Source organism: Perca fluviatilis, chromosome 14 (assembly GCF_010015445.1).
Source record: "Perca fluviatilis chromosome 14, GENO_Pfluv_1.0, whole genome shotgun sequence".
Classification (NCBI taxonomy): Eukaryota; Metazoa; Chordata; class Actinopteri; order Perciformes; family Percidae; genus Perca; species Perca fluviatilis.
In genome coordinates this window covers 37,474,468-37,502,445 of record NC_053125.1, presented here as the reverse complement: position 1 = coordinate 37,502,445, position 27,978 = coordinate 37,474,468, and the positions used below count along the sequence as shown (strand labels likewise).

Below are 27,978 nucleotides of genomic sequence, written 5' to 3'. Positions count from 1 at the left end.
TATCGCTGTCATCCTCCTCACACATCCACAACATTAGGAGTTATTGTTGACAGCAACCTCATCTCCAAAAAGCATGTCATCAAAATCACCACAACTGTCTTCTTCCACCTTAAAAATCTGTATTATCTTTTGATTTATATGTTTATATATTTGCACACTTTACATTTTAAAGAAAGAAATATAGCCTACTTTATGTATTTATCATTTTTGTATTACATTATCTGCAGAAATTATTATATTTGTTGGTGACAAAACCCATATTAAATATGTAGACTTACAGTTAGGTGATTTTGGCGTTGCAGACATGCCTGATTGCTGTCCGATTGTCTGCTATGAATGACCACATTGCAATGATACATGCCCTTAATGTTTTGTCTTACACAGCAAACTAATTCTTCACTGGTAAGACCAACATACTGTAATAACATTCAAATAATAAAAAAACATAATAACATCTTGTGAATAAGCCTAAGTGATTTAATCAGCAGAAGGTTCTAAATATATTAAAAACAACTAATCTATACTTCACAGATTCTCTGCAGTGAACTGATGGAAAAAGACAAAACATATAGGCTACTTTTAAAATATGACGTGAAAGTACCCTCAACTAGACAATAAGTCCCACATATGATGCATTGATAAGCCTAGACCGTGTTTCTGGTCATAAAAATGAACTAATTAATTTCTATTAATACAACAACGTTACATGATTTAAAAAGCAACATATATGGGGACAGAGCAGAGGTGCTGGGCTCTAGCTAAATCACAAAAAAATACTTATTTAGGTGGGTCGGTGGACGCAGATTCTGAAGGCTTTGGAGCCAATCGGGGTATCTATAATAATCAGGGTTTTTAATAAGTGGAAAAAGTAGTAGATAGACCTACATTTTGAGGCTGTCAAACTCTCAAACTGTCTCAAACAGTCTCTGCCGCCTTCCGAAGCGCCTGCGGAGTCGGAGACTGTGGGGGGCATTTAAACAGGTGTCTGTCACTCCAGCCGGGCTGTGGTTCTCTGTCGTGTCCTGGTGCTGATGCTCAAAGTGATGATGTTGTTCTAATTGTTCATCTGAAATAGCAAGACCGGATGTTGTGCTAAACTCCTCATCGCTAGCATCACTGCAGGTGCCGCCAGGCTCTTTATTAGCGGTGAGAAGACTTTTGAAAAAAGTGGGGATGGTTGGAATATTACTCCTAATTAAATCCTCTCTGCTATCCTTCTCCCTTTTAGCTTTCTGTTTTGTGGTTACACCGCTCCATCGTTTTTTTTCTCCATGTTGTTTATTTTTTCGATGTCCTCTACTCTCTTTCTCTTACTCTATCCTCCACCGCCTGTCTTGCCGCTATCAACAGTTTCCGTGGTAACCTGACTCGTAGTCATCAGACACAGCCGACACAGCAAAAAAACTGATCTTGATACTTTTTTGTGTGCAACTAAATTATTGTTAACACACATACACACAAACAAACACTAATTAATTCATTTTATTTTAATTTAATGTAAAATAGAAAAAAAAGAAAAAAGAAAAGGATGAGGCCACAAAGTGTTAGTGTTTGAGGCCCCCTAGAGGTCGGAGGCCCCCGGGCACCGGCCCAATCGGCCCGGTGGTAAATCCGGCCTTGGTGAGATACATATTCATATAAACTTATATATATATATATTTATTAATATAAGAATAAATACTTCTGATGGTTAGAGCATCTCTGTCTCCATGGCGATGAGAACAAAGACCGTATATTTTTAAATCACTAAGACCCAACATGAGACTTGGCTGTTGAGAAAATTGTTTGTGTACACAGACGCTGTTTGACTGGAGAGATGATGGCCAGTGGTAAAGTTTAGAAATGTAGTGTTGTAGTTGTTCTCATCACCAATATGTCTGTAAGTGTGATCCTGTACAGACTCAACTGATCAGCTGTGAGAAACAGGAGGAGACTCTCCGTCCTACAGAGGACACAGAGACACTGAGTCACCAGTAGACCCAAACCCAAACCAAGGCTCCCAGAACCCAAACCCAGGATAGAGAGGCTGAGTGAATGTGGTGTTGAAGGTGTGGAGGTGGATCAGTGAGTCAGAGGAGAATGTGTAGAAGGACAGATAGCCAGCAGGACAGTCCACATACACTGCTACTCTACCAGAGACAGAGGAGGAGGAGATGGGTGTTTCTCTGTTATTGTGACGGACAGAGTAACCATCATCAGAGCAGATCAGACTCCAGGACTGATCATTACGTCCAAACCTACAGTCTCTACTGTGTCCTCTCCTGCTGATTCCTCTGTAACTCACTGCTATATGAACCCTTCCTCTCCTCTCAACCTCCCAGTAACAGCGACCAGTCAGACCATCTCTACACAGCAGCTGAGGATAGTGGTCAAACCTCTCTGGATGATCAGGATATGGCTGATCCTCCTTCACTAATGTCACCTTCCTGTTGTTGTCAGACAGTTTGAGTTGTCTGTGCACTGTCTTTGTGTCCAGTGTGAGTTGACAGGAATCTGACAGAGAGAAGGAGACACAACACAGCAGCAGATTATCATATAACACAGCTGATGGTTGATTTATTAACAGACTGACTGTTAATTAGATCAGAACTTCACAATGTTCACACATCTCTTTACCTCTCTTTATAGTCTCATCTCTAACCGTCAAGCTACTAAACCTGGATGGAAATGATCACCTCTGCTGAAATGTTACATTAGTTAACCAACCTCTCTCTCTCTGTCTCTCTGCCTCTGTCTCTCTCTGTCTCTCTCTCTCTTTCTATCTCTCTCTGTCTTTCTCTCTATGGCTCGCTGTGTCTCTGTCTGTCTCTCTGTCTCTGTCTGTCTCTCTCTCTCGGTCTCTCTCTCTCTGTCTATCTGTCTCTCTCTCTCTCTCTCTCTCTGTCTGTCCCCCTTCTGTCTCTCTCTATCTCTCTCTCTCTTTCTATCTCTCTCTGTCTCTCTCTCTATGGCTCGCTGTGTCTCTGTCTGTCTCTCTGTCTCTGTCTGTCTCTCTCTCTCTGTGTGTCTCTGTCTGTCTCTCTCTGTCTCTCTCTCCCTCTATGTCTCTCTCTCTCTGTCTCTCTGTCTTTCTCTCTCTGTCTCACTTGGTCTGTTTGTCTCTCTTTCTCTGTCTGTCTCTGTCTCTCTCTCTTTCTCTCTCTGTCTCTCTGTTCTCTTTCTCTCTTTCTCTCTTTCTCTCTCTGTCTGTCTGTCTATCTTTCTCTTTCTGTGTCTCTCTCTTATCTATTAATAATACATACAGTATACCAGATTGAATATGGACATTAAACACAGTTAACACATGACATAACCATACATTCAATAACAAATCAACTTATGCTGTCAATGAAAAGTAAATAAAAAATAACATTTACAAGTCTTAGAATTTGAACAATGTGCTGCATAGCAATAAAAAAGAAACACTAACACAATAGTATTCCTACTGTAAGATGTTGAGCCTTGTTTTATGAAACAAAGTGAAAGCATACTCACATTTCCTCAGACCAGGTTTCAGCCTCTGCTCTCCACCATGATCCAGCCTGGAGGAAGAAACAAAGTCAGAATGAACCTTCAGAAGTTTTCCCATCTCTCATCTTCAAAATATCTCAAACATCTCATGTTTCCAAGGTAAAAGATTAACTCTGACCATCAACATAATCGAGATGTCCTCAAAGTGCTCCAATAAGAATGTAAGTTATTAGTAGGAGTTGAGTCTCAGCTGGGATGAAATACTCAGCACATCAGTAACCGTCTTCACTGTTATCACCAGGGCTGCTGGTACACACTGTGAACCAACAGTGAGCTCTGCTGTCTGTTCATACCTTACAGTGTCCAGTCTGCAGTGTGGATCCTCCCGTCTAGCTGAAAGCAGCTTCTCTCCCGAGTCTCCTGGATGATTGTAGCTCAGAGGACACAGAGACACTGAGGAACCATACCCCACCCAGAACCCAGGATAGAGAGGCTGAGTGAATGTGGTGTTGAAGGTGTGGAGGTGGATCAGTGAGTCAGAGGAGGCTGTGTAGAAGGACAGAGAGCCAGCAGGACAGTCCACATACACAGCTACTCTATCAGAGACAGAGAAGGAGGAGATGGATGTTCCTCTGTTATTGTGACAAACAGAGTAACCTTCATCATCAGAGTAGATCAGACTCCAGGACTGATCATTACTACCAAACACACAGTCATCATTGTCTCCTTTCCTCCTGATTCCTCTGTAACTCACTGATATAGAAACCTCCCCTCTCCTCTCAACCTCCCAGTAACAGCGACCAGTCAGACCATCTCTACACAGCAGCTGAGGATAGTTGTCAAACCTCTCTGGATGATCAGGATATGGCTGATCCTCCAACACCCATGTCACTGTCCTGTTGTTGTCAGACAGTTTGAGGTTTCTGTGCACTGTGTTTGTGTCCAGTGTGAGGTGACAGGAATCTGACGGAGAGAAGGAGACACAACACAGCAGAAGGTTATCATCTAACACAGCTGATGTTTGATTTATTAACAGACTGACTGTTAATTAGATCAGAAGTTCACAATGTTCACACATCTCTTTACCTCTCCTTATAGTCTCATCTCTAACTGACTGTTAATTAGATCAGAAATTCACAATGTTCACACATCTCTGTCCCTCTCTTTATAGTCTCATATCTATATCTGTCAAGCTACTAAACCTGGATGGAAATTATCACCTCTGCTGAAATGGTACATTAGTAAACCATCATACTATACAACCTCTCTCTCTCTCTCTCTCTCTCTCTCTCTCTCTCTCTCTTTCTCTCTCTGTGTCTCTGTCTGTCTGTCTCTCTCTCTTTCCCTGTCTGTCTTTCTCTCTCTGTGTCTCCCTATTCTCTATTACTAATACATACAGTATACCAGATTGAATATGGATTTTAAACATAGTTAACACATGACATAACCATACATTCAATAACAAATCAACTCAAGCTGTCAATGAAAAGTAAATACAAAATAACAATTACAAGTCTTAGCATTTGAACAATGTGCTGCAGAAATAAAGTGTTCTGCTTGTGGTGGAGTCTGCATGAGAAAAGAGTTCAAGGATTTTGGAAAATGTGGTCATTGACTGTATTTTGTGTTAAAGCAATGAAAAATGATCCACAGTTTGTGACTTCTGTTTCTCTGTGTGAATAGTTTTGACAATGTGACTTCCGTTTTAACTGATGCTTGTTAGCAATCAAAAAGAAATACTAACACAACACTAATCCTACTGGAAGATGTTGAGCCTTGTTTTTATGAATCAAAGTAAAAGCACACTCACATTTCCTCAGACCAGGTTTCAGCCTCTGCTCTCCACAATGATCCAGCCTGGAGGAAGATACAAAGTCAGAATGAACCTTCAGAAGCATCCTCATCTCTCATCTTCAAAATATATCAAACATCTCATGTTTCTAAGGTCAAAGGTTAACTCTGAACATCAACATAATCGAGATGTCCTCAAAGTCCTCCAAAAAGAATGTAACTTATTAATAGGAGTTGAGACTCAGCGGGTACGAGATTCTCAGCACATCAGTTACTGTCTTCACTGTTATCACCAGGGCTGCTTCTACACACTGTGAACCAACAGTGAGCTCTGCTGTCTGTTCATACCTTAGAGTGTCCAGTCTGCAGTGTAGATCCTCCCGTCTAGCTGAAAGAAGCTTCTCTCCTGAGTCTCCTGGATGATTGTAGCTCAGAGGACACAGAGACACTGAGGAACCAGACCCTACCCAGAACCCAGGATAGAGAGGCTGAGTGAATGTGGTGTTGAAGGTGTGGAGGTGGATCAGTGAGTCAGAGGAGACTGTGTAGAAGGACAGAGAGCCAGCAGGACAGTCCACATACACTGCTACTCTATCAGAGACAGAGGAGGAGGAGGTGAATGTTCCTCTGTTATTGTGATAGACAGAGTAACCTTCATCATCAGAGTAGATCAGACTCCAGGACTGATCATTACATCCAAACACACAGTCATCACTGTCTCCTTTCCTCCTGATTCCTCTGTAACTCACTGATATATTAACCTCTCCTCTCCTCTCTACCTCCCAGTAACAGCGACCAGTCAGACCATCTCTACACAGCAGCTGAGGATAGTTGTCAAACCTCTCTGGATGATCAGGATATGGCTGATCCTCCAACACCCATGTCACTGTCCTTCTGTTGTCAGTCAGTTTGAGTTGTCTGTTCACTGTGTTTGTGTCCAGTGTGAGTTGACAGGCCCCTGACGGAGAGAAGGAGACACAACACAGCAGCAGATTATCATCTAACACAGCTGAGGGTAGATTTATTTACAGACTGACTGTTAATTAGATCAGAACTTCACAATGTTCACCCATCACTTTAACTCTCTTTATAGTCTCATCTCTAACTGATTGTTAATTAGATCAGAACTTCACAATGTTCACACATCTCTTTAACTCTCTTTATAGTCTCATCTCTAACCATCAAGCTACTAAACCTGGATGGAAATGAACACCTATGCTGAAATATTACATTAGTTAACATCATAGGACACAACCTCTCTCTCTCACTCTCTCTCTCTCTATGTCTCTGTCTCTCTCTCTCTCTCTCTCTCTCTCTCTCTGTCTCTCTCTATCTCTCTCTCTGTCTCTCTCTCAATCTCTCTCTCTCACTCTCAATCTCTTTCTCTCTCTCTCTCTCTCTCTGAGTTGAGAGCGTGTGTGAGTGATCTGCAGCGATTTGTAGGTTTTCCTTACTTTTCTTTTTTCTTTTGTTGATAATTACATTTAGTTTTGGTTAGTTTAACGCTATAGGTCACTTTATCTTTATTTTGTAATTTTTTTGGTGGTTAGTTTGGGTTATTTGGGTGTTTTTTGTCTCCCGCCGGCGTCTTGCTGGTCGGCGTGTGCAGCCGCCATGGTGAATGGAGAGGGGTTCTCTACGCTCACCAGGAAACATGGCATTAAGATCTGTCCTAGTTTTCCGTGCAGCATTCTGTCATCTTCCTGGACTGGGAGGAGAAAGTGAATCAAGTCATCGAGGCGGGCATCACCGAGAACAAAATGTTTGTTCAGGTACTACCACTGACACAACGAGCCACCAAGGTAGTCCTGTCCAATGTCCCACCTTTCATCTCTGATGGCTTCCTCAGCAGACAGTTGTCCAGACACGGGAAGATAGTCTCTGCCGTTAAAAAGATCCTGTCTGGATGTAAATCTCCGTTGCTGAAACACATGGTGTCTCACCGTAGACAGCTGTATATGATACTGAACCATCGGGACGAGGAGTTAAACCTCCGGTTCCATGTTAAAGTAGATGATTATGAATACGTGATTTTTGCAACGTCATCAGAGATGAAATGTTTTGGTTGTGGAGAGGTGGGACACATGGTGAGGGCCTGCCGCCCCCCACTCCCCCGGGGGGGGCTGCTGCCTCGGCGCCGGCTGCCGCGTCCGAGCGGCCGATGCCCACTCCGCGTGCTGCACAGAGGTGTGGTGATGCGGTGTCCGACCAGACGCATGGGGTGAGTATTGTAAATACACCAGGTGTTTGTGTGAAAGAAGTGGGAGGGGAGGGTGATGGAAGTGTGTGTGAGGCAGAGAAAAGTGTTGTGGGTGAAGAAAAAGAAAAAGGAAATAAAAATTGTATTGTGATGTTTACATTGCCAATATAAAACCCAGATCAGCATATTGGCATTTTAACATGGCTTTGCTTTTACATGCACATTTTAGGGATGTTTTAATTTTTTTTTGAAAAGGTTTTAGGGACAGAAGGAGAGATTTTATTTCACTGAGGCAGTGGTGGGACATTGGTAAGGTTGAAATCAGGCAGCTTTGTCAGCAGTACACTCTCAAGGTTTCTCGAGACATTGCCAAGTCTATGAACGATCTGGAGATATCTATAGTGGACATGCAGAGTTCTGCAGAGTCCACAGGAAATCAAGGCTGTTTTGAAGACCTCAAGTCTAAAAAAGCCATCTTGGCAGACCTGCTGGGCATGAAAGCACAGGGGGCACTGATCCGGTCCCGTTTTCAGACTGCTGCTTTAATGGACTCTCCGTCTAAGTTCTTTTTTAGTTTGGAGAAGAAGAATGGACAGAGCAGGATGATTCATTCTCTGAGATTAGCAGGAGGACAGCCGTTAACAACAGCTTCACAAATCAGAGAGAGAGCTGTGGGCTTCTACTCTGACCTCTACAGCACAGAGTACATAGAGGACAACGAGGCTTTCACCATGTTCTGCAGGGACCTGCCCACAGTTTCTGGGGATGACAATGAGGAGCTGGAGGGGCCCCTGATGGAGGAAGAGGTTTTTAGAGCTCTACAAAGCATGCAGGGGGGAAAGGCCCCTGGGATTGATGGTCTCTTTAGCAGCTCCACTGCTGTAGACCTCTGTTCACATATAACCACAAATACACAAGGAGGAATATTTGCCACAGCTCTTTATTTGGTGATCGCATCAGCAATGAATTGTCCCACAATCCGTCTGGAGCTCCCTCGCTCCCACTTGGCCCGAGGTTCTTGGTCGCTAGGGCAAAACTTCCGCTGTCCAGCCCACCACACAGTGTCCACGTCTCCTCTCTCACAGTCGGCCATTAAAAGCTTGCTCCGGCTCACTACTGCTTTAAAGGGAGAGCATGATTAGACAACTCGCTGCAGCTGTAACAATCAGTCCCTCCCTGCCTGCTCACCTGGGCCACCAGCTCCTCCCCACACTCCCTCCACACCTCCACAGTCTCCCTCCAGAGTTTTACAAAACTTTCTGGGACGAAATGACATTTTAGATGTTTTTAAGGAAAGTTTTGATGGTTGCTCCCTTCCACAGAGTTGCAGGAGGGCTGTGCTGACCCTCCTTCCAAAGAAATGGGACTTGCAGGACATAAAGAACTGGAGGCCAGTCTCTCTGCTGTGTGCTGATTACAAGATGCTGTCCAAAGTCCTGGCATCCAGGCTGAAGCTGGTGTTGGATCGGGTCATCCACAAGACCCAAACATACTGTGTGCCCGGCAGGTCCATTGTTGACAATGTGTCACTAATTCGGGATATTTTGATATTCTCTGGTTCATTGGGTGTAGATACTGGTCTGGTTTCATTGGACCAGGAAAAGGCGTTTGACCGGGTTGAGCACCGTTACCTGTGGAAAGTTCTGGAGAGGTTCAGCCTTAGCCCTGGTTTCATCGCCAAGATAAAGGTAATGTACGAGAACATTGAGAGTGTGCTGAAGATTAATGGGGGTTTGTGTAAACCCTTCAAAGTAACCAGGGGGATAAGACAGGGCTGCTCAATGTCAGGGATGTTATACGCCTTATCCATTGAACCCATGCTGCATAATGTCCGCTCTGGCATCAATGGCCTGTTTTTACCTGGTTTTACCACACATTTTACTGTATCAGCCTATGCAGACGACATCATAGTTTTAAGTAAAAACCAACAAGATGTGGATAGTTTAGGACGTATTGTTCAGACGTTTCAGGAAATTTCTGCTGCCAAAGTAAACTGGGCCAAGAGTGAAGCCTTGGCTGTGGGGAGCTGGGCTGGAGGCCTCCCTCAACTTCCTGGTGGGTTGATCTGGAAGAAGGGGGGGGGGGGTTAAAGTACCTAGGGGTTTATCTGGGGGACCAGAGAACCACGGATAGAAACTGGAAAGGAGTCATTGAAAAAGTCGAGGGGAAGTTGGGAAAATGGAGGTGGCTGCTTCCACATATGTCTTACAGAGGAAAGGTGCTAATCATAAATAATCTGGTGGCATTCAGCCTCTGGCACAAATTAAAATGTATGGAACCCCCTGCTGGTCTTTTTAAAACCATACAGTCAATAATTTTAAAGTTTTTTTGGGACATGATGCACTGGGTTCCCAAATGTGTTTTATATCTGCCAAAAGAGGAGGTAGGGCAGGGTTTGGTGGACTTGGAGAGCTGGACAGCTGCTTTTAGATTACAGTTTATACAAAGGTTTTTATATGAAAATGATGTTGTCTGGAGGCCAGTAGCTAGCACCATTTTAAGGGGGGTTGCAGGTCTGGGACTTGATGCCTCATTGTTTTTAGTGGACTGTGGTTGTATCTCGTTGTGTAACTTGCCTTTTTTTATCAAGGACTTTTTAAAGCATGGACACATTTTAAATGGACCAGACTAGAACCTGCAGCATCTCTGTTCTGGCTCCTGGAGGAGCCTGTGGTGTGGGGGGCCCGGCTGGATCTAAAGGATGGCAGCAGACCGGGACTTACTGAGAGGCTAATGAGAGCTGGAGTGACCACGTTGTTGTTGGAGTCGTAGAGGCTGCGGGTCCTGGTTTCCTGAACACAGTGCTGTCCTGAGGCAGTGGCCTATCTTTCAGTTTTTTATTAACAGACTGGACAGTGGGGAAACCGAGATGCTGCGGGACTATTTTAATGGGACAGAAATCCCCGTTTCCGGAGACCCTTTTCCAGACATTGTTTTTTTTATTTAACAACACTGACTCACTAGCACAACATACGTCACGTACTGTAGCTGATTTCCATAAGCAAACTGGGAAAGGTTTGTATAGAAACTGTGTTCTGGCCACTCACAATAAGAAGCTGAGTGAGAGGAAGGACATGGTGTGGAAGGAAAGACTGTTGAAAGACAGGAAACCAGTGTGGAGAGTCTTGTACAAGCCTCCACTGAACAAGAGGTCTGGAGACCTGCAGTGGAGGATCCTCCACGGGGCGCTTTTATTTTTGGTGCTGGCTACAGAAAGAAAATTGCAAGAAAGTGGCAAATGTTGAATATTCTTGTGGTTCAGTCATGAACTGCCCATATTCAAACTCTACACAGTTAATTTATCTCATAAAAAAGTGTCAGAAGTGAATTTAGTGGTGAAATAGCAGATGAAAATTGTAAAAAGTTTCCAGTTGTTTGCTGCTGCTACACGGCAAACTCCCGATCTAGATTATAGAATCGATTGCTTTTTTATAATTTCCATCTGCTGTTTCACCACTAAATTCACTTCTGACACTTTTTTTATGCAAGCAATTAAATGTGTAGAGTTTGAATATGGGCAGTTTTACAAACGTTGATGGCCAACTGCACATTTTCTCCGATGTTGTCAGAAGCTTCCGTCTGACGGGACAGAAAGCTGCTGGCCGCCAGTGATGTTCACAGACACCGATGTCAGCTGGAAGTCTCTCACTAGAATCATGGACAAGTTGATTTCTTGAAATATGGCTCGTTTTCCATTTGAACATATTGTCATCAATATTAACAAGGTTTAAAATGACCCATTTTTCAAATTTGGATATCGTTCCAAAATCGGAAATCAAATAACGAAAAAGTACACGGGCTGAACAAAACGCCGTCAATCAGGAGTGATTGTTGTGAGTACATGTTGGAGAATAGCGCGGACACGCACCTCACACCGCACGCACCACCCGGAGAAAAAGTGAGAGAAAGAAAAAGGAGAGGTGGCAGTTCAGACGATGACTATCTGGTTGAGATTGTGTGTGTGTGCGTCCTCGAGATCTGACCACACACAAACACCCGTAGCAGAGCTGCACACACCCATGTTTCTACTGTTGCTTAAATAAATATAACATCAAAAGAGAGAAGTTGTCTGAGTCCATGTTTTAAACAGACACACCTTGGGCAAAGTTGGAAACCAGAATCAGCTTTAAATACAGTCCTAATCTAGTCCTCACTAACACAGGCCCAATTACAGTAACTACATGAAAACTTCACTTTTGTTGCATGAAATGTCATTTGTGTTTAGCTTACATCATCAGTTTCTATCATGTGAAACAGGATAACCAGCCTGGTGGTGAAGCTGCAGATAGATGCTCCCCAGCAGTCAGCTCCCCCTGCTGGTCATAAGGTGCCTCTGCACCCCTTTCCTTTCAGACCCCCACCAGCCTTTGGGCCACGCCTCCTCATTTACATTGATATGTGTCAAGTCCAAATGAAAAGCCAATGTTAAATGGAAATTCAAAAGCCAAATATTAAATCCAAATGAAAATCCAATGTTAAATTGAAATTCAAAACCCAAATATTAAATACAAATGGATAAGCCAAATGGAAAATAAAAAAAATAATAATATTTTTAATTTGATCTCGCTTCGTTTTCTCATTGGACTTTCAATTTCTCTTCGGACTTTCAATTTGAATTATGAATAAATATTTCCTCCATAGTGGTGGAGTCTGCATGAGAAAAGAGTTCAAGGATTTTGGAAAATGTGGTCATTGACTGCATTTATCCTGGTTCCAGCTGTCGCCGTGGTCCTGCTGCACTCCTTGTTGAGCTCAATGGTGCCCTGCTGCGTCCTGCTGAACCCTACAGCTTCCCGCTACATCCAATCACTGTTCTATTATTAATGTGACTATTATCGCCACTGTTCATCACACCCCCAACCGGCCCGTCAGACACCGCCTACCAAGAGCCTGGGTCTGTCCGAGGTTTCTTCCCAAGAGGGAGTTTTTCCTCGCCACTGTCGCACTGCTTCCTCTTGAGGGAATTACTGTAATTGTTGGAATTGTTGGTTGCTTTGTAAATTATAGAGTGTGGTCTAGACCTACTCTATCTGTAAAGTGTCTCGAGATAACCTATGTTATGATTTGATACTATAAATAAAATTGAATTGAATTGAATTAAAGCAATGAAAAATGATCTGCAGTTTATGACTTCTGTTTCTCTGTGTGAATAATATTGACAATGTGACTTCCGTTTTAACTGATGCTGGTTAGCAATCGAAAATAAATGCTAACACAACACTAATCCTACTGTAAGATGTTGAGGATTGTTTTCAGGAATCAAAGTGAAAGCATACTCACACTTCCTCAGACCAGGTTTCAGCCTCTGCTCTCCACCATGATCCAGCCTGGAGGAAGAAACAAAGTCAGAATGAACCTTCAGAAACCTCTTCATGTCTCATCTTCAACATATATCAACCATCTCATGTGTCTAAGGTTAAAGCTTAACTCTGAACATCAACATAATCAAGACATCCTCAAAGTGCTCCAATAAGAATGTAAGTTATTAATAGGAGTTGAAACTCAGCAGGGACAAGATTCTCATCACTCAGTTACTGTCTTCACTATTATCACCAGGGCTGCTGGTACACACTGTGAAAAAACAGTGAGCTCTGCTGTCTGTTCATACCTTAAAGTGTCCAGTCTGCAGTGTGGATCCTCCCGTCTAGCTGAAAGCAGCTTCACTCCCGAGTCTCCTGGATGATTGTAGCTCAGGTCCAGCACTCTCAGATGGGAGGGGTTGGATCTCAGCGCTGAGGCCAGAGAAGTACAGCCTTCCTCTGTGATCAGACAGCCTGACAAACTGGACACACACACACACACACATTGAAAATGACTTGAATTTACAATAATAATAATGAATTAATTTCCATCATGTCTTTCTTCTTCAGTGTACATTTCCTAATTTTATCTAAATGTTAAATTGTCTCGTCAGTCCACTTTTTTGAAATATATTGTTGCTAAAATGCAGTCAAATGCCACCAGAATTAGACACAAAGTAATTTGTCTTAATACAATCCAATCCAATCCACCTTTATTTATAAAGCACTTTAAAAACAACACTGTTGACCAAAGTGCTGAACACATTCTATGAATAAACAATAACATACAGCAGAGGCACAACATAGTATTAATAAAACAATAAAAATAAATACAGCAATACAAAACTCAAAGTCAACCCTCAAACTGAGTTAAAAGCCAAAGAAAATAAATGAGTTTTAAGACGAGATTTAAAAACAGCAAGAGACTCAGTCAGTCTGATGTGCAAAGGCAGCTCATTCCAGAGTCTCGGAGCTGCCACGGCAAACGCATGGTCACCTCTGGATTTACGTTTAGTCTTGGGGACAACCAGTAGTGCCTGGTCAGCCGACCGGAGCAAACGAGAGGGGGTGTAGGGCACGAGCAGATTAGACAGGTACTGGGGGGCCAGGCCATGCAGACATTTAAAAACAAATAACAGAATTTTAAAATCAGTGTGAAAGTGCACAGGGAGCCAGTGGAGTGATTGGATTAAATCTGCATTAATTCATTTTTGACCTCTCACTCAACCGACAAACTTCTGCAGTCGAAAATAAGAGCAAAATAAAGTGCAAGAGTCGGTGGAAATACTGGATTTAAAAGTTGGCATAAAACCTGACAAAGTAATTTGACTTAAGTTGGTGTAACCCTAAAACTTTCTTCTCATGGCTGGTAGATAGCAGACATCTGTAAGATCACAAAAAATCTTTATGATGCAGCCAGCTGCAATGAGAATGATAGGTGAGTGAATCACAGAGTTTCATACAGAGTCTTGAGGTTAAAAAAGTCTCCACGAACCCTTAAGAAAAAATGATGGCTCCTAAGCTGCTAGATGTTGAACTTTCTTTACCAGCTAGTGTCTAAATGGGTCTGTCTGCTGTTGGCTGCAGGGCAGGTAGTGTACAGTGGGTTTATCAGAGCTTATTGGATGCAAACAGCTGCATGCTGCTGCTGCTGAAGAAGGTGCTGATGAGAGTAGTGAGACTGAATCCAAAAATGGAAGTTGTGGGCTAGGAATAAACAACTATTGGCTGAAAGATTTTGGGTATCTTTTAAATATACATTACCTTCTATATTAAGCAAAATTTAAATGGTTATTTGTTTAACAGAAGCTGAATCCTGACCTGAGAGTCTCCAGTTTACAGTGTGGACTCTTCACTCCAGTAGAAAGCAGCTTCCCTCCTGAATCCTGCAGGTCGTTGTTACTCAGGTCCAGCTCTCTCAGAAGAGAGGACTCTGAGCTGAGAACTGAGGACAGCGCTTCACAGCTTCTCTCTGACAGGTTACAGCCACTCAGCCTAAACATATGAACAGAACATGACTGCAAACATGTTTATCTGTATTTGATATGACTTGCACTTATATTTGGGTAACTACCAGGAAAAGAAAAATGACAACACATTGTGAAAGATTTGGGCACCCTTTTCTCACTCATCTTATTATCACCACCTATTCAACCGGCTCTTTCCTGGACTCTCTCAAAGAAGCGAGAGTGACCCCTCTCCAAAAGAAAGCCACAGTCAACCTGTCTGAAGTTAACAACAGACTCGTCTCTCTCCTTCCGTTTTCTCCAAAAAACTCAAACATGCTATCTTCAACAAACTTTCTTCTCATCTTCAATAGAACAACCTTCTTGATCCCAACAATTGTTGTTTAAAGGCAGGCCACTCAACTAAAACTGCCCTCATTCCTGTCACTGAGAAGCTTAAAACTGCTAGAGCAGCCCCTCTCCCTTCTGTGGTCATCCTTCCGGACCTTTCTGCTGCATTTGAAACAGTGAACTACCAAAACCTCATCTTCACCCTTCAGGATCTGTGTCTCAGTTTCTGCACACCCTCTACTCAGATCTCACCTCAAACACCACACCTACTGGGTAACTTTGAGATAATCTGTGTCAGAACTTTGTCTACTCACAATGGGATCCTTCAAGGCTCCGTCTTGTGATTTCACTCACACAGCTTTTTTCTTCCACAACTATGCAGATAACAGCTGACATATTCTCTCATTTCCACAGTCTGAAACACAAGTACCAGCAAGTATATCTGCCTGTCTGACTGACTTCTCTCATTGAATGTCCACACACCAGTTGAAACTCAGCCTTGACAAGACTGAGCTGCTTTTTCTTCCAGGGAAGGGCTCTTCCACCCAGATCAACATCTCTGTGGTAGTCCCCACCAGGACTGCTGGGAACATGAGTGTGGCACTCAACGGCCAACTCTACCTCACTGCCAGCATTGCTGCAACAACCCGATAATGCTGCATAACCTCAGAAGGATATGGCCTTTTCTGACCCTCAGGTTTTGGTCAAGGCTCTTGTCAATGGCCAATATGCTTGCTGCTCCCTCACTGCGAGAGACACCTATAGTCACTCAACGGAATCCAGACGTTTTGCTATCATGCCTCCTAAATCGTGGAATGAACTCCTCCTTGACATCAGGACAGCCAAAAGTCTATACATCCACCACCGCAGGCTAAAAACACATCTCCTCCAACTGCACCTAAGAAGATGATGTTTTATAAAAGAAATTGCACTTACATGTTGTATCTTAGCTTATTTAAAGCTAATGTACTTCTATGTGATTCTTGCTCTTCTTAGTTTCCCCTACATGGTTGACTGCACATGACAGTCACTGTAATTCAGTTTGGATAAAAGCATCAGCTAAATAAAATTTTATATAATGGATCACTCTTTAAAGCTATATTATTCCTGACCTGATAGTCTCCAGTTTACAGTGTGGACTCTTCAGTGCAGTAGAAAGCAGCTTCACTTCTGATCTGTATTTGAAAGGACTTACACATCTACAACACATCACATGTCTACGGTTGTCCAGACTGAGTTAATGATTCAAACACAACAAATGTATGTCTTGTATTGTGTATATTATTGGAGTCAGAAAACTATTAAAGGTCATTTCAAAAAACATAGTCACATCTGTTGGATCCCAATCATTCACACTAATTCATTTCAGCCTCAAATGAACTACAAAATGGCAGATCGTTTTTTCTTCATTTGGCTGCATTCATCTGTGGAGGTACATTGAAACTGAATAAATAATTTCCAGGTTTTTCAATTGATCAAGTAATCAGTTTGTTGACTAAATCTTGACTATCAGTTGACTAAAACATCCATTATTTGAGAACAACCCTACACATCTGATACAGTTAGTATCTTCAGTAATCGTTGCACTTACAGAGCTTTTTTGGAGGCTTTGACCACTGGCAGCAGCCTCAGAAGAACATCCTCTGAAGCAGAGTATTTCCTCAGGTCAAACACATCCGGATCTTCTTCTGATGACAGTAAGATGAAGACCAGAGCTGACCACTGATCAGGAGACAGTTCATCTGTGGAGAGACTTCCTGAACTCAGGGACTGTTGGATCTCCTCCACTAGAGATCGATCATTCAGTTCATTCAGACAGTGGAAGAGATTAATGCTTTTCTCTGGAGACAGATCCTCACTGATCTTCTTCTTGATGTACTCTACTGTTTTCTGATTGGTCGCTGAGCTACTTCCTGTATTGGTAGACAGGTCTTGGAGGAGGTCCTGATTGGTCTCCAGTGAAAGACCCAGGAGGAAGCGAAGGAACAAGTCGAGGTGTCCATTTGGACTCTGTAAGGCCTTGTCAATAGCAAACCTGTGGACCTTTGACATCATAGAACTTTTGCTGAAAACCATTCGCCATTTTTCACGCAAACTTTGCCCAAACATCACATTCTTTTTTCTTTTAATGACTGCCCTCTCTACATGAAGAGCAGCCAGAAACTCTTGAACACTCAGATGGATGAATACAAACATCTTTTTTTTGTCATTCTTTCTCCGACTTTCCTCTTTGAAGATCTCTGTGAACACTCCTGAGCACACCGAGACTCCACTGACATCAATGCCACTCTTGTTGAGATCTTTCTCATAGAAGATCAGGTTGCCCTTTTCCAACTGATAGTAAGCCAGTTTTGCTAATGACTCAATGTACTGAATGCACTTTTCTGAGTCATACTCTTTTGGGTCACACTTCTTTGTCTGATGAATCTGAAACCGCAGGAATTCTGCATACATCTCAGTCAGGGTATTGGGCAGCTCTCCTCCCTCTCTTTTTTATTACTTTATCTAGAACTGTAGCAGTGATCCAGCAGAAGACTGGGATGTGGCACATGATGTGGAGGCTTCGTGATGTCTTGATGTGGGAGATGATTCTGCCGGCCTGTTCCTCATCTGCTATTCTCTTTCTAAAGTACTCCTCCTTCTGTGGGTTGGAGAACCCTCTGACCTCTGTTGTGATGTCTACAAAATAAGAATGGATCTGATTGGCTGCTGCAGGTCGTGTGGTTATCCAAAGACGAGCAGAGGGAAGCAGTTTCTTCTTGATGAGGTTCATCAGCAGCTCTCCCACTGAAGTCGGCACTGTCACATCAAATTCACCTGCATGGATTTTATTGGTAGAGCAGTCCAGATCAAGGCGGCTCTCATCCAGTCCGTCCAAAACAAACAGAAGTTTGAATTCACTCCTGTCAAAGCTGGTGTTTCCTGTTGACTGCAGAGCTGCAAAGATGTGATTAAGAGCTTCTTTCTTGATGTCTTTGGTCTCCCAGATACATTCATGAATGAGGTCTGCCAAACATACCTTCTCTCCCTTCCATGAATTCAGCTGGCGGAAGGTGAAGGGGAAAACGAGATGCACATCTTGATTGGCTCTTCCTTCAGCCCAGTCCAACACAAACTTGTGCACAAGAAATGTTTTTCCAATTCCTGCGATTCCCTTGGTTAGCACTGTTCTTATGGAGCTGTCTTTTCCAGAGGGGTGTTTGAACATGTCACAAGGTTTAATTATTGTCTCTGTATCTGCTGGCCTCACTGTCTCAATCTGCCTGACCTCATGCTGTGTGTTGATGTGTACGTCACCCACAGCTGTGACAGTCAGATGTGTGTACATCTCATCCAGAAGTTGTTTCACATCCGTCAACCCTTCTTGTAGTTCCTTGTAACGGTCTTTGAAGTTTGGCTGAATCGTTTCTTGGTATTTTGAGATGTGCCGTGCTGGCTTTGGTTCTGGAACCATCCCTGTGTTGAACACAAATATAAAAAATATAAAGTATCAGCCTGTTTGTCCTCAGATGTAGAAGCATTATAGCCTGGTTAATATGTTCACTCTTTTAAAAAAGCATGGAATGTGGGACACTTGTGCAGAATGGGGCCCTAAACATTTTTAGAAATGGAGTCATTGCAAAGACTCCTCGAAGTGGCCATGGCTTCCATTTTCTTTCCGCCATAACCAAATAATGCATATTGCATCATATCTCCTTAACCACACATTACAACACAGAAGTTGAGTTTTGATTCTAAAGAATTACAACATCATAAACTGTTTAGCAGCATAGTTAGTTGGGGTGAATTTAGTGACATTGTTGAAGGAAATATCAGTATCTGAGGACATAGGTTAGATGTTATCATATTATGTCTGTTGCAATAAGATTGTAATGTTGTTCACTAACCCGGACGATACAAAGACTGTAAAGAGTGGAACTAAATAGAGACCGAGCACATTTAATTCCCAATCCCATCAGAGGGGAAATAATTCTCTGTTTTCCATTGACTTTGTGTTGCCTGAAGGTTCCTTCTAGTCAATGCTGTCTGCCAGTAAAAAAACATAAACATGCTGTTTGGTGGGATGACCAACAAAGTATTTGTGTGCTGCCAAACCAAGAAAACGGATTCTTTTTAATTTACTAATCAAATATACATTGTAACGATTCATCCAAACAACAGACAAAAAAACTATTCTGATCTACAAATATGAGTTCAGTCAATTTAGTTGGATTTTCCATCTAATAATTCATAGATATTCTACTGTAACGCTTGTTTTAATTTACGTTGAAAGGCCAGAGTATGGCTACAGTTTCACTGATGCCTTCACTCACTCCAGGTAAACTCCTAGTATGGATGATTGTTATCATGAATCAATATTGTGTACTTTGGTTAAGAAAGAGTAATCACTGATAATGTTTGGGATATGGTTTTGATATATATTAATTACTGTTCTTCAATTATGAAATATACAAATCTTATATTTAAAGCAAAATTATTTAATTCAAAACAAAAGCCATCTGATAACAAGTGCGTTTACTTCCCAGCCGTGTTTGCTGGGCTATATTCCGCGTTCAATTTGAAATTATTGTAAAGTTTCCAAAAGTGTCTGGACGCAGCTCTTCGGAAGCTTACTTAGCTAGATAGTAATTATTAGCGCACCCCAACACACCCTCCCCTTCCCTCCCAGTGAAGGAGGAGAGTGGGCAGCATCTCCGGTCTGGCTGGGTTTGAGTTGCTGCCACAGCTGATGAAGGTCCAAACGGACCAGCGACTGGCCAATCAACTTGCCCGATATGCTGTTTTACTGGACCTGGGCCATCGGGCCCTTCCTTATGTCAAACCCTGATGAGGCATCAGCCGCAAGTATTTAAATATTAAAATGTTAGTTTTAGGCTAACTGTATTTCTGTAAATTAAGATTAAGCTTTTCGACAGCTTGTGTTATAGAGGAATGTGAATAAATTGGAAAGCTATTCAGTATTATTTTTGCAAGTATCTTATCTTACTAACAGCCGACTTGTCCTTTCTGGTAGATATAGAGTGCATCAATTTGTAAATATAAAGCCCAGATGTCTCCTGTTTCAACAGCCAATTGAGAAGTCAGCTGGTCCAGTCTCCAGAGGCTGGTTTTAGAATGTAAGATATATAACTCTTGTAATGATTTGATACTATAAATAAAATGTAATTGAATTTATCCTGTCAATGCTGCTTTGTATGATAAACAGATGCAAAGTCTGTTTATCATACAAATTCTGTTGGAGAAAGCCTATTTGGTTTAACCTCAAGTGCTTGTCCCCAACACATGTATAAAATTAATTTGGGTTAAACCTGAGGAAGCTGTGAAGCTGCTCATCACTGTACAACAGTTCGCTTAACACTGAGCCACCTATTCCAAGTGGCTTTATTGTTCCCAATTAGTACAGATTTTATTTGCATCTAATAGAAAGGCCCTTTGCATTAAAATGCTTTGCACAGCACATCTGACGTACAGTAGCTTTAGAAAATAATCAACTAGTTAAATATTTAAGATGGACTTTTTTAACAATATTTTTACACACACTTGACAAAGCAAACCCTTTTAAAAATCTTTCCTAATGTACCTTTAGTTTCTTCATCACCACTGGAATCCACTGAAAAAGAGAGAAACAATGTGATTATTACTGGTTTTACTTGATTGATCTCATGAGCATTAAAATTCACACACCTCTCTCTCAGACTCACTCCATCAAATCTAAATAGTTGGCTGTTTCTCATCCTTCAGCTTCAATAAGTGACAAGCATGAATTATTGTAATTTGCTCATGCATGTTATTCAGCTGATCACCAGAAAATATCTTACTCACACTGTGGTTTATGATTGTTGGTATCATAATGGAATCAATAGTTGAACTCCTTTTAGAGCTACTTATGTGATCTTAAGACAGTGGTTCCCAAAGTGTGTGTGTGTTGTGTGTGTGTGTGTGTGTGGGGGGGTGGTTCCAGGGGGTCACTAGTAAAAACGGAGATCATTTATTTTCACTATCGACCCAATCACAGTGTTTGTTTCCAATACCTTCCGGTAGAAACTCCCTGCTTCCTGTATATACACTTTAATGGCGCTGAGCACACGGGGACGAGGAACTACTGGATATCTGCTCATCTCCTTCATCTAAAATGCATGTTTGATGCTTTCATATGTCAACACTTTCACATTAGAGTCACTAACTTACTTGGACTATATTTTTTCAAACTTTAAATGTACACATTGTCACTCAGGGCTTCCATACTTACCAGAGAATGCAGCAGCTTACCTTTGCTCTATGAGGAGGGAGTTCCTTTTATCAATTATCATTGATGAATTACTGTCAGAAACAGCAACAACACTCAAGGATGTACAAGGATGTACTGTTACGATTAAATTAAATTAAAAGACACGCAAATACTCCTCACAGTCAGTCAACCAATTACATACACTATGCCACTGTGATGCAAAAGCACACTTCATTCTTTCTGCCTGAAAATACATATTAAAAAGGTTGACTGACCTTCTGGTTCTGAGCTGGTGTCTGGCAGACTCTGCACTAGATCATTCCTGTTGATCATCTCTAAAACCTTCTTGGTCACCTTTAGAGCTCCATGAAGTTGATAGGTTTTAACCATCACATCCACTGTGTCCTGCCTTTCTGTGTTCTTCTCCAACATGGACACTTTGATGCTTTGGTAACCTTCCAGGATGTTTGGCTGCCACAGATGCCATTTGAATTTCTTAAATTCATCTTCTCCTAAATCCTCCAGAGTGTTTAAAATGTCCACTGTCGTCATCATGGTTTCCTGCAAAAATCAGACAGTTCTATCAAACTGAAGTAAAACTGTAACACAAATTTCTCAGAGCAGCAACAGGATTTCTGATTGGTCGACACAGGAGCTGGTTGGATTAATGTGCAGAGTCTGGCCAGTTAGAGCTCCTGCTGTTGGTCTGTGGGTCCAGTGTGTAGGATCTAGTGGTGAGTTTGCAGGTTGCGACCAACTGAATTCCCTTCTCCACACCTTCTAAACCTTCCTTCTCCAAGTGAGTAGAGTAGTTCCTTCTTCCCTCATGGCAGACTTTGTAAAGAAGACCTTCTCCCTATGTCGATATGAAGTGCTCATTCTAACAAAAACAAAATGATCCTTAGGCCTCATCAACATCAAACACAGTGTAAGGTCGGTAATGCCACTGGACACAGGAATTGTCGCAAATGACTCAAATAATAGGCTCGTTCGAGATGAACTGCGCCTCGCCTGTAAAATAGACAAGAGCAGGCGGCAGCAGCTGGGGGCGGTGACAAAAGTCCGCTCTCAAGTCGGACAGTTTTCCAGCTGATTCCAGCAGCCTTCAGGCTGAACAGGAAGTGACAGAAACACTGTGGTCCGATTCCGATTTAATAAAATGTTATCAGACCCATACATCAGGTCCGACACAGTCTCCAGTTGTTTTTATTGTGACTGCGCTACATGCAATCTGTTGCTGATTTTAATTAACAACACACTGTAGATGATTCATAATCTGAATAGATTTAGTCTCTCTGACTTTTAAACATAACTATCAGCCTCACAACATGTGTTCTGTACCGAATAAGCCTTTAAATCAGACAAATAGCAGCTAAAAAGTTTATATAAAACGTCATCATGTTGAGTCGATTCTGAACCAATCAGCTGTTTGATCAGCTGAGAGGCCGGGGTTTCCCAGCATGCACTGGGTCCGCCTGCGTCCGCCTGTCTCTTGCAGTTGGTGAAAAGCAACTGCGCTGCCTGCGTCTCAGAACTGCGGCCGCCTTGTCTCGTGAGATTATCGTTGCCCACGTGTGCATGACGTCAGAGCAAGTTGGGATCAAGTCGGACACAAATCTAACCGGCATGCATTGGGCGCCGATCGCCGGTGATCGATTCTGTGCATATCTGGCTCATCTCGAACGAGCGTAATATTTGTATTGTTGAGAACATGTAGACAGCAGCAGAGTTAAAGCGCCCATATTATGCTCATTTTCAGGTTCATAATTGTATTTTAAGGTTGTACCAGAATAGGTTTACATGGTTTAATTATCAAAAAACACCATATTTTTGTTGTACTGCACAGCTCTCTCTCATTGCTGCTGATCCTCTTTTCACCTGGTTTCTGTTTTACCTACAGAGTGAGACCTCTTTTCTTCTTCTGTACTATCTTTGATTGCACTCACACATGCGCAGTAACTCAGATGTAGAGCATGTCAGCTAGCTCCATAGACAGTAAAAGAAAGGCTGTTTCTCCAACTTCAGTCAGTTACAAGGCAGGATTAGCTGGGAGACTTCTTCTAAACCAGGGCGCACATGGAAGTAGTTCTTTAGGAGATTATGGTGAACTTGTGTGTGTTGTAGCAGTGCTTTGCTATTGCGAACGAGGTTGCATGCTAGCGTTAGCATGCTGACGCTAACACTAATGCTACAAGCTTACGGTTGCGGTTAGCAAGCTCGTTTCGGCTTGTGACGTCACAAAGTTCAAGTTTCAAAGTTTGTATGCATGTGGATGCATTAGAGACACAAAATAACACCCCAAATCGCAGAAAATTTTTCATAATATGGGCACTTTAATAAATGCAGAATTTAACTGCACAACAGCTGCTAGCAACAGCAACAAGATCAGGAAAACCATCTGTAGTCAAAGTTGATGTTCTTCTGGAAAAGGGTCATTTGATAGGGCTGTGACGAATCAGGGAAGGACACTGCAGGACCGATAACACCAGGAAGGAACAATCAGGAAGCCAACATGGGTCTCAACTTCATTTTTTTAAAGCGCTCCGGTTTTCCAAATCCAGATTGGATTTTCAATTTAAACTTTTTTAGGGACAGAATGCCAAAATAAGAGCCACTAAATTGGCAGAGGGTACTTTACAGCAACAGTTTCAGTTTATCAGAGTTTACAGATGAGGAAATATGCTGCGAAATAAATTATATTTCAGTTTTTGTATCTAAAATCCACAGGAGGTTTAAGAAAACCACAATGACTTGTCTTGATCCAGCAGGGCTTCTGAATGGTACATATGAAAAGCAACAACATTGTTAGAACGTGTACAGATCATGATGCGACCATGCTCTAGGAGCCTGAAACTAGGAAAGGTGTAACATAAGCCTAACAGATAAGACTGACTGACATGTGTCGCCATTTCCAAAGATCTCCATTTGTGTCCGTCCTGACTACGAAACAAGCCCAGGGTTTTCAAACACAAACTTGGGCACCATGTTTTCCAAATATCTCCATTTTAGGGGCTAAGAAACGTTGTAGTAGTGTGGATACGAGGCGTAAACGTAGCAAAAGATATTTGTTTTCAACCCCAAACGGAGAAGTGTAGATGTAGCCTGAGTGCTTAGCTTGACATGGAGAACTGTGAGCTCTGACTGGGAGGAAACTAACGAAGCTAACGAAAAAAGTCAACCAGACACAAGTTTAAAGCTGAAACAGTGTCAATGGTCAGCCAGATGTCTCAAGTTGTTTGTTCCCATTTGTATGAAAATAAAAGAGTGATTTTGTCTGTTATAAAAGGAGTGGACTGTGTGGATTGTGAGCTTGTTTACAGTAAAGACGCCACAACAAGAACCAACCATAGCCAACATCATTCACTTTAAAAACTAAAAACACAATTACAACTTTGGCTGCACAATATATAATTTTTTATCATCACGATAACTTCAACGATAAACACATCTGGAAAGACTGTCATATTACACTCAGGGTGTTTTTGAGTTAGTTGAAAGACTTTCAGTAGAAAACGGCACTTTAAAATGTAATCATTTCTTTTTAATTGATGCCTTTTGTATTCAGATCAACGTTCAATCTTGTTAAATAAAAGAATATTGGAAATAACTTAAATAATTTCTTTCTTATTCAACAAATAATGTGTTGTATTTTAGCAGAATACTAACAAAGTAGTCACATATTTCCCTCATATCGTGCAGCCCTAAGAAAAAGGTTGTGGGGACATTTTTTTCTTAGCACTTAGGAAGAAAATACAAAACCATAACAGTGTGACATTTAAGGAGCCACAGATGAGCTGTAGTTGTGCTATCAGTCCACTAGATGGAGACCTTTACCCACACCATCTCCACAGAACTGGAGAGCAGACTGACTGAGTCAAACTAGAACAGGAGGCACAAACAGTCAGATAACTCCAGTCATTACACAATATAACACAACTTCCAACATTAAAAACACACTTTGACCTTTTGGTCTAGACCACACAATCTGGCTCCTTGCAGATTTAGATCCGGCTCATATATCAATTTGGGTTCACAATCAATTTTGGCCCACCTAGTTGTGCAGGACAGTGTTTTTTTAAACTGCAGTTACCTGACATTCAAAGCAGAATTTGGCAGATTTGCCGATTCTGAGACTCAGAAATTCCCCCAGAAACAGAAGAAGAGTTTTCATATTCAGGCTGTGAAAAAATTATCATTGTTTTGCTTGATTTGCTAAATTCTATGATGGCCTATATAGGGCTTCATGTCAACAAATATGTGTCAAAAAGGAAAAATGTTGAAAAAAGCTACCAAAACGTTTAAAAAAGTGACATGCAGTAACAAAAGCACGTCAATAAACTCTACATGTCATGGCCCCTGGTGTGATTATATTTTCCAGTGTGGCCCTCTGGGAAAATAAGTTCCACACCCGTGGTCTAGAGATTTTTGTAGATACAGTGCCTTGCAAAAGTATTCGGCCCCCTTGAACTTTTCGACCTTTTGCCACATTTCAGGCTTCAAACATAAAGATATAAAACTGTAATTTTTTTGTGAAGAATCAACAACAAGTGGGACACAATCATGAAGTGGAACGAAATTTATTGGATATTTCAAACTTTTTTTAACAAATAAAAAACTGAAAAATTGGACATGCAAAATTATTCAGCCCCTTTACTTTCAGTGCAGCAAACTCTCTCCAGAAGTTCAGTGAGGATCTCTGAATGATCCAATGTTGTCCTAAATGACTAATGATGATAAATAGAATCCACCTGTGTGTAATCAAGTCTCCGTATAAATGCACCTGCTCTGTGATAGTCTCAGAGGTCCGTTTAAAGCGCAGAAAGCATCATGAAGAACAAGGAACACACCAGGCTGGTCCGAGATACTGTTGTGGAGAAGTTTAAAGCCGGATTTTGATACAAAAATATTTCCCAAGCTTTAAAAATCCCAAGGAGCACTGTGCAAGCGATAATATTGAAATGGAAGGAGTATCAGACCACTGCAAATCTCACGACCCGGCCACTCCCTCTAAACTTTCAGCTCGTTACAAGGAGTAGACTGATCAGAGATGCAGCCAAGAGGCCCATGATCACTCTGGATGAACTGCAGAGATCTACAGCTGAGGTGGGAGACTCTGTCCATAGGACAACAATCAGTCGTATACTGCACAAATCTGGCCTTTATGGAAGAGTGGCAAGAAGAAAGCCATTTCTTAAAGATATCCATAAAAGTGTCGTTTAAAGTTTGCCACAAGCCACCTGGGAGACACACCAAACATGTGGAAGAAGGTGCTCTGGTCAGATGAAACCACAAATCAAACTTTTTGGCAACAATGCAAAACGTTATGTTTGGCATAAAAGCAACACAGCTCATCACCCCTGAACACACCATCCCCACTGTCAAACATGGTGGTGGCAGCATCATGGTTTGGGCCTGCTTTTCTTCAGCAGGGAGCAGGAAAGTGGTTAAAATTGATGGGAAGATGGATGGAGCCAAATACAGGACCATTCTGGGAAAAACCTGATGGAGTCTCCAAAGACCTGAGACTGGGATGGAGATTTGTCTTCCAACAAGACAATGATCCAGAACATAAAGCAAAATCTACAATTAAATGGTTCACAAATAAACATATCCAGGTGTTAGAATGGCCAAGTCAAAATCCAGACCTGAATCAATCGGAATCTGTGGAAAGAACTGAAAACTGCTGTTCACAAACGCTCTCATCCAACCCACTGAGCTTGAGCTGTTTTGCAAGGAGGAATGGGCAAAAATGTCAGTCTCTCGATTGTGCAAAACTGATAGAGACATACCCCAACGGACTTACAGCTGTAATCGGCAGCAAAAGGGGGTGCGCCAAAGTATTAACTTAAGGGTGTGCTGAATAATTTTGCCAGCTTTTCAGTTTTTTGTTTGTTAAAAACGTTTGAAATATCCAATAAATTCGTTCCACTTCATGATTGTGTCCCACTTGTTGTTGATTCTTCACAAAAAATTACAGTTTTATATCTTTATGTTTGAAGCCTGAAATGTGGCAAAAGGTCGAAAAGTTCAAGGGGGCCGAATACTTTCGCAAGGCACTGTATGTTGGCGTCTGTCACTCAAGAATTATATGTGTTATGAACTTTGTTTTTTTTTAAACTAAATTGAGCTCCATGTTTTCAAAAAAAGTGGAGGGTAAAAAATGACTCATGAGGAAATCTGATAGGTACGTGTACCCACCGAAATCGACGCCTATGCACAGAAGTACAACACAGGCCTCGCCTCAACCAACATGGAGTCTCCTAACTTTGTCTCCAGGTAAAGACTACAAACAGCTGTGGGCGTGTAGTTTAGTGCTATCAGATAGTAAACAGCTGATCAAGTTTGAGTCAGAGAGTAAAAAGTATTCAGGCTGTCGAAGCAGAAAGACACTTCCTCATTTCTCAGAAGGGACACAAATCTAACTTGTTTCCTATTGATTAAATCTGACACAACTGAACATATAAAGGCTCATTGTGGCCAAAAAGTCACAAGTCACAGAAAAAATAGTAAATAATTTAGAGAATATTCAGATCTACAAACAGTAAACACCAGTTTTGAAGTGTATTATGAATCCCCCAAATATAAGGAGCGAAAGCAGAGTTTCTTCATCAAAGGTGTGTAATGTTACCTGTAAGGCTGCTCACTTCTTAAAGTCCCGTCCAGATGAGGTCAGAGAGACGTCCTCCTCCTCCTCCTCGTCCGTCTGCAGAC

At 41.9% G+C, this 27,978-nt stretch overlaps 1 protein-coding gene across 1 annotated transcript; it reads right to left on the bottom strand.

Moving 5' to 3' along the window:
* Positions 1-288: 288 nt before the first annotated feature.
* LOC120572651 (NACHT, LRR and PYD domains-containing protein 12-like) lies at positions 289-27,978 on the bottom strand. Its single transcript, XM_039821969.1, is given in 14 exon segments — positions 289-2,493; positions 3,475-3,521; positions 3,804-4,180; positions 4,391-4,413; positions 5,261-5,307; positions 5,590-6,199; positions 12,722-12,768; positions 13,050-13,223; positions 14,563-14,736; positions 16,630-17,529; positions 17,531-18,494; positions 20,620-20,649; positions 21,543-21,828; positions 27,896-27,978. Coding segments are annotated over 13 exon segments (4,224 nt in total). The 5' UTR covers positions 21,823-21,828; positions 27,896-27,978; the 3' UTR covers positions 289-1,942.